Source organism: Odontomachus brunneus, unplaced genomic scaffold, assembly GCF_010583005.1.
Source record: "Odontomachus brunneus isolate Ranch 3 - 2012 unplaced genomic scaffold, Obru_v1 Obru_scaffold_068, whole genome shotgun sequence".
In the NCBI taxonomy this organism is placed as follows: Eukaryota; Metazoa; Arthropoda; class Insecta; order Hymenoptera; family Formicidae; genus Odontomachus; species Odontomachus brunneus.
Window position 1 is genome coordinate 1765650 of NW_022639518.1, and position 6669 is coordinate 1772318.

Sequence of the window (6669 nt, forward strand, 5' to 3'; positions counted from 1 at the left end):
CCCCCTCGGTTCGGTGCGTAGCTCCTCGTCACACGACTAGGAACAGACATTTTCTTGTCTACAAACTCAATGTTTTTGTATATACGTTGTCCAAAAATTTTCAGGTTTTCTAACTTGTTTGCACAAGATTATACGACAACTTGTAGTCGAAGACTACTGACACCAACTACATATACATAGAGTGAGAATACTCAGAACATTTGAATAAAGAGATAAAAAAACCATTAAACCTCGGCTTCTAATGGATATTTGTATTTACGGCGTATCTCGTATTTTTTTTCGTATTATTATTGGTTGTATTTATTGGTGTTGGAATACTATATTCTGCTTAGTAAAATTCTTTTATTAATAACTTTTTAATAAACAAAAGGCTAAAATCTTCTGAACGTTATTCAGGAAGGTGACCTCTATAACATATCAAGGTCAAGGCTATTGGAGCTGCTTCCCCTAAAGAGACGAGAGTTTTACCAAAAATATACATATTTTAATGTTATAATAATATATTATCATCACATGCCACCTCCGAAACCTTATAATTTTGTCTAAAATATTTTGCTGAATTTAATAATCCAATCACAAAGCATTATCATATAATAAGTATAATTTTAAAGATAGTAGTAGCATTACATATCGTACGTTCTATTGACAAGGAGAGACAATTTATCTTTCCTATAATGTTTATCTTTCTTATAATGTAATATTTGTTACATTATATGAACAGTAAACAGCATATGCGTGTAAAGCCTAATTTCTGTTTTTATTTTATTTAGGTTCATGGTTTATACAAGAAGTTTGTAAAATTCTTAAAACATATGGAAGCCAGCTAACTTTTTTAGAATGTGTCAGAGAAATAATGACATCTATTCGAAAGAAACAAGGGATAATAGGAGGAAGTCAAGTTGCACAACTATCAGAGATACGTCAGGATCGTTTAGACTCGGATTTCCAATTAAAGAATAAGGTTGAAAAGATATGATTAAACTTATATTGAACTTGTTTTAAATTGCTATTAATATTTTGTAAATTATACTATTATATTTTTCACATTTCATAAACAAAATATATTGTTGTATTGTAGAGAAATGTATACTATATTTATGTCATGAACAAATTTATATACATAACAATTTATATATATTTATAAATGTTATACAGTAAAAATTCTATAATTAATGATATAAATGAAAACAGTATAATCCCCACTTGATTCTTGAACTCGTCCGTAATATTACATATACACGTACTTCGGAATGATCAAAATATATATAGGATTTTGAAATTTTCTTAAATATTTTGTAATATTTCCGTATTTGGAAATAAATGATATATACAAAATGTTTCGTAAAATGTGTTTTTACTGTAATGACAGATGTTGAACTTAAAAATAATAAAAAAAGTTTATATGGTAAATATTAAAATTAGCAAAAGAGTTGAGTACTAAATTGCACGGTATTAGATTAGGTTATCGTACAGAAATATACGTTGTATATATGTATGAGGTGTATCTGAAATAAAATTATACTGTAATGGCGCACCGTTAGGCTGACCAATCATCTTTAAATTTGGCGTTTTTAGGTGCCATAACGCGCGGGTGAGACGGCCCCGGGCGAGTATAAAAGCCGACTCGCCTCGAGAGCCAGTATCAGTTCTGGCTTGAGTCTCAGGGCTTACCCAGAAACTCATAAGCTTTCCTAGCTTCTCCTGTTTCTAACTTCTGATTTTGGTAGACGGACGTCTACCCGACTTTTTGTCGGACGTATCCGACGACCAGTCTGTCGGTAACCCCGAACGATCCCGGGGAAACCATCACTCCGGTTTCGACGCACTCGTTCTCGATCCGGCCCGTCGCAGGGCGCTCCCTCTCGACATCCCGTTTTTTATTCGCTCGACGAGGTGATCTCCTTGACGAGATCGATTCTATTGGGGAGCCCCAAATTCCTACGATAGCTCCACTGCCAACGGCGCTGCCTGCCGGGGCATCGAACCAGTCCTTTTTAGGGTAGACCAGCCGCAAAAACTAGCCATACTAATAGCTTGAATACCAATCAGCCGTTTTCATGGGTCTGAAACTTCGAGGTTACTGGGCGCAAAACTGGACGAGAGTTCGCTAGTCAGTAAGTTCCCGTTAGTGGTAAATCTATCCGCGCAATCGAGAAATATCCGTTAATTTATCCGTCTAAGCGTGCTAGTTAGTAAATCTCTGGTAGTAATAAATCCGTTCGTCCGTACGCGCGAATCTCTGTCCGCTCATACGCTAAATTGTAGGATTATATAAGGATTTAAATAAAATCTTTTAAACTAGAACGATCTAGTTTACGAACTTGAGTCTTCTCTATCCCGGGCCTTGATATTGGCGAGCCAATCCGAGGCGACGGGAGAGGTGTACCGTTACAATACACCTGATTAACTTGTAAATGATAGGTGTTAAGAAATGGTTGTTCATATAAAAGAAATGGTTGTTCATATAAAAGTTACAACTTATATCTTACAAGATATAAGGAAGCAAGCTGATTATCGCCTCCGATCCTATTCATATTTTAGCGTACACCTACGACCCGACGTATACCCGACGCAATTTTTTTAAGTGACACATATTTTGAACTCCAAAAGATGGTACCCTGTTCCAAGATGAGTTCAACCATACATATGTTATGATCTTGAAGCTAATTCCCAAGATATGAAGCTTCAAATTTGTCATAACGCAGATATTTGCATTGTTCGATGTACATAACGGAAAAATTGTTTGGTCGGACTTGTACATCATAATAGCCTTGAAAAAGAATCGATCTTGTGTGTGTGTGTGTGTGTGTGTGTGCGCGCGCGCGTGTGTGTGTGCGTGTGTGTGTGTATGTGTGTGTGTATGTGCGCGCGCGTCCGAGTGTGTGCGTTACAACAGAGATAACTAGGCTTCCTAACATCCGAATAAATGATTATCCGGATATCCGAGATCGGATTCGATCTGAGATTTCAAATCTACGTCATCAAATACAATGAGATGCATGAGATAAATGAGATACGAACAATTGAAACATCGCATCCGAATCTAAATTCACGGCGGAGTCGACAGCGACACGTAATGCAAGATTACGATTGCCGGCAGTTTGGATTTAATACCAATTTAAGTAAAAATATGAAATGTATAGGTTATCGGAGTATAAGGATATCGCAAGGATATCGTAAATAATATAGTAAGGATATCGTAAGTAATATCGTCTCGCTCGCTATTTGTCTCTGAGCTTGGTGCTGTTAGGTGTGCTAACGGTTGGATTTCCGGGGAGATGAATAAATATTCTTAATTATTATTATTATTATTATTATTATTATTTATTAATGTTCCCCTCGGGGTTACATGGCATTTAAGGGAGCGTACTCAAACCCTTTACAACCTTAATAAATATTCTTTTCTTGTATAAAATTTAGCGAGAACAAGATGTTAAGTAGTTGGGTGTGGAAATATTGTAAACGTTCGGTAGATGCTTTAACAGCAAGTTGCAATATATGCTATGTGGTATTGCAAACAAAAGGCTCAACATCTTCAGTAAATAAACATTTACGATTTGTCCATGGCATGTTTGAAAACAATACAGAAAATAGAAAACGCAGGTTTGGAAAGTTTTTTATAATATATATCATTTTTACAATATTATACATAATAATATAAAGAGATAATTGCATAATGAATTAATATTTTAGTAGCAATATATACAATTACATTCGACTGATATAACTTCATTCCTTTCCTTTTAATCACACCGACGACACGCTCGAGAATGACGAATCTTATAAAGATCCGAATCGAATTGCGAGGTCATCATCGTCGCGTACATTAAATGAATATACCCTAAATAATCAAACATCCAAAAATATTAATACGAAACGTCGAGTAGTCTATGGACAAGTTAACGATATTTCACGGCCATGTAGTGCAGAAAGAGTTGAACTCCTCGACAGAGCTTCGGTAAAATTGGTAGTATCGAACCAATTACCGCTTTCATTCATCCATAGTACCGGTTTTCGTGACTTTATGAAATTAATCGAGCCAAATTACAAAGTTTCATGTGAAGCAACATTCAAAGAAAGATTAATGCTTGCTTATGACGATGTAAGCTCGCAAATTAAAACAGAATTAAATGCTGCATTATCTTTCTCAACCGACTGCTGGACCTCAAAATCGGAGGATTTTTATATCACCGTAAATATTTATTTTTTAAATAAGAAATGGGAAGGAAAGTCTTATAATTTAATTACGACGGCGATGGACAAAGCGCATACAAGTACAAACTTAGCTAATAAAATTAAATCGATTTTAAATGAGTGGGAATTGACAAAGCAATGGCGTTCTCACCGATAATGCAGCAAATATGCTTGGAGCTTTTAAAAATATCAATGATAAAATAAAATCAGGAATATCCTGTGTAACTCATATTCTACAACTCAGCGTAAAAGAAGGTTTAAATGAGCTCAAAATTCATCAGATTTTTTGTACTGTTAAAAAAATCGTATCTCTGTTCCATCATTCGTATAAAGCAAGTAACCCATTTGAAGAGCAACAAAAAGCAATTGCATTATCAGTTTTAAACTAATTCAAAGTTGCCCTACGCGATGGAATTCAATATATTTTATGCTTGGTCGTTTGCTTCAAAACAGGGTTCCCGTGGAAAACGTCTTAGCTAATAGAAATATTGTTTCCCGCTCTACTGCTGAGCAACTGGAAATAACAGAACGCGAATGGACACTCGAGCTAAGCGACTAAGCGAGCTAATTGTCGTTTTAAAACTTCTACAAATAGCTACTACTGTTCTTTGCAGTAATTCTCATACATTTATTTCGATGGTAAATCCAATAATTCGGAGTCTTATTGACATTCATTTATCATATACCGACTCAGAAAGCGTGCGTAAATTAAAATATTTAATATTGACTGATTTGTGAAGACGGTACTTGATTGCAAATATATGGATTATAATGTAATTCCAGCTCCTTGATAGATAGCTTAGTTTTTAGATGTGACGTTCCGTCGCGTCGTCACGTATAGAATTAGTTTTTATTTCTCCTTATTTTGGGTTAATGCATTAAAGCATTTTACCCGGGGATCGGAGATCAAGTTGTGCACTACTTCTAGTTCACCGGTTGACGGGTGAAAGAACTGGATAGGATCATCGGTGTTCTACTCCGAATAATTCGCATATTTTATAGGTGAGTCGACGAGGATCACCCTTAGGGATGGACTTGTAGTCGGGAAATGAATAGGTATATTCTGCCTTACGTAAAATATAGGTTACTATAGATGAAGGATTAAATTGAGGAGATTGATCTAATAGTTTTGCTAATTCTTCAAATAATGGAAACGGGTCTTGAAAAACGGGTTTGAAAAAAAAGCGACCTTGATCTGATATCTAAGTCTCTTAATTCGCTGTCGTCGCCCACCTTTCGAAGGCATATAGAATTAAATAAATTTCGTTGAGGAATAATTACGAGGAACGGGGCCACACTATTGGTAGCGACAGTTCGTGTGATTGGGGCCACGCTATTGACAGCGACAACTATAATTACTCCTCGTGAATAATTTTCATGCGAGATTTTATCTAAAGTGGAAAAGAGACTTAGTTTCAATCTAAAAGAAGTAACGTATAACAATTTATTTCTAAGTGTTAAGGTGATTGAATTAATACGTTGAGATACTATAGGATAGAACAAGTGCGATTATAGGTCTGGAATTGAAAAGGAAAAACCGAGGTGAACTAACCGCTTAGTTCGGTATCGTCTCCGACCGACTGACTCTTCTAACTAAAATTCTGACGTACTGTCTGACTGACTGTCTCCTCTGACTAAAAATTCCGTACTGACTCGCTGGCCCTTGCCCTTATAGAAATATCATACTAAGAATCATTGATAATTACTTATTATCCAGTATTTTTAATACTGAAAATAAGTAATTATCAATGATTCTTAGTAATGATATTTCTATAAGGGTGGTGTTCCCTTTTTATACCCAATTCCTAGTAGGAGGGTCTTTTTTAACATCCAATCAGAATCCGTAGGATCTATTATCGCATTTGTTTATATATTTATCTGGAGATAGTAGAGCTCCGCGTCAGCCTACTCTCTCCTATGTTTAAACCTAAAATTTGTGACTTAAATTTTTAGATTTATCTAATTATATATAGATCGAAGTGAAATTTCAATAAATCCTTTTTAATTATTTTGTTATGTGGACCTTATCCTCTGTGTTTTTGAATTGTTCTTTTATCTTAATTATTTCTTATAGTATATATTTTGTAGTATATAAATTGCGACGATACTCGCGAGCGGAACTTCTCGCGAGCGACGGCAAACAGTCGCCTGTTCGCCGCGTCGTCAAATTGCCGTCGGCTCCCGGACACGCCACAAAGATTTTCGCGAGAGTTGGGCGCCAGGTACGGAAAGGCTGCACCACCTCGATAAGCGCGAGAATAAATAATTATCACAAAAGAAATGCGCGTCCCGGAACCGTCGGGACCGGTAGCTCTATTAAATTAAAGTCGGAGACGGGATGGGTTGGAGGAAGCGAAATCACTAGACTCGATAATACTAACAATGAGACGTTTATTCGGGGACTCTCGCACGTCCCGATAGTCAATCTACGCGAGACGGTACAATTCGCGAAACGGTACACGAAGCCCGAGGACG

General features: G+C 36.2%; 1 protein-coding gene across 4 annotated transcripts in view; it reads left to right on the top strand.

Moving 5' to 3' along the window:
• LOC116846736 (caspase-8-like) overlaps positions 1-4631 on the top strand; it is a 143023-nt gene extending 138392 nt beyond the window's left edge. For all 4 annotated transcript variants that reach the window (XM_032820965.1, XM_032820963.1, XM_032820966.1 and 1 more), the window contains one exon: positions 771-4631. In XM_032820965.1, the coding sequence (XP_032676856.1) occupies positions 771-976 (206 nt within the window). In that variant the 3' untranslated portion in view covers positions 977-4631. The remainder of the gene's footprint in view (positions 1-770) is intronic.
• The last annotated feature ends 2038 nt before the right edge of the window (positions 4632-6669 follow it).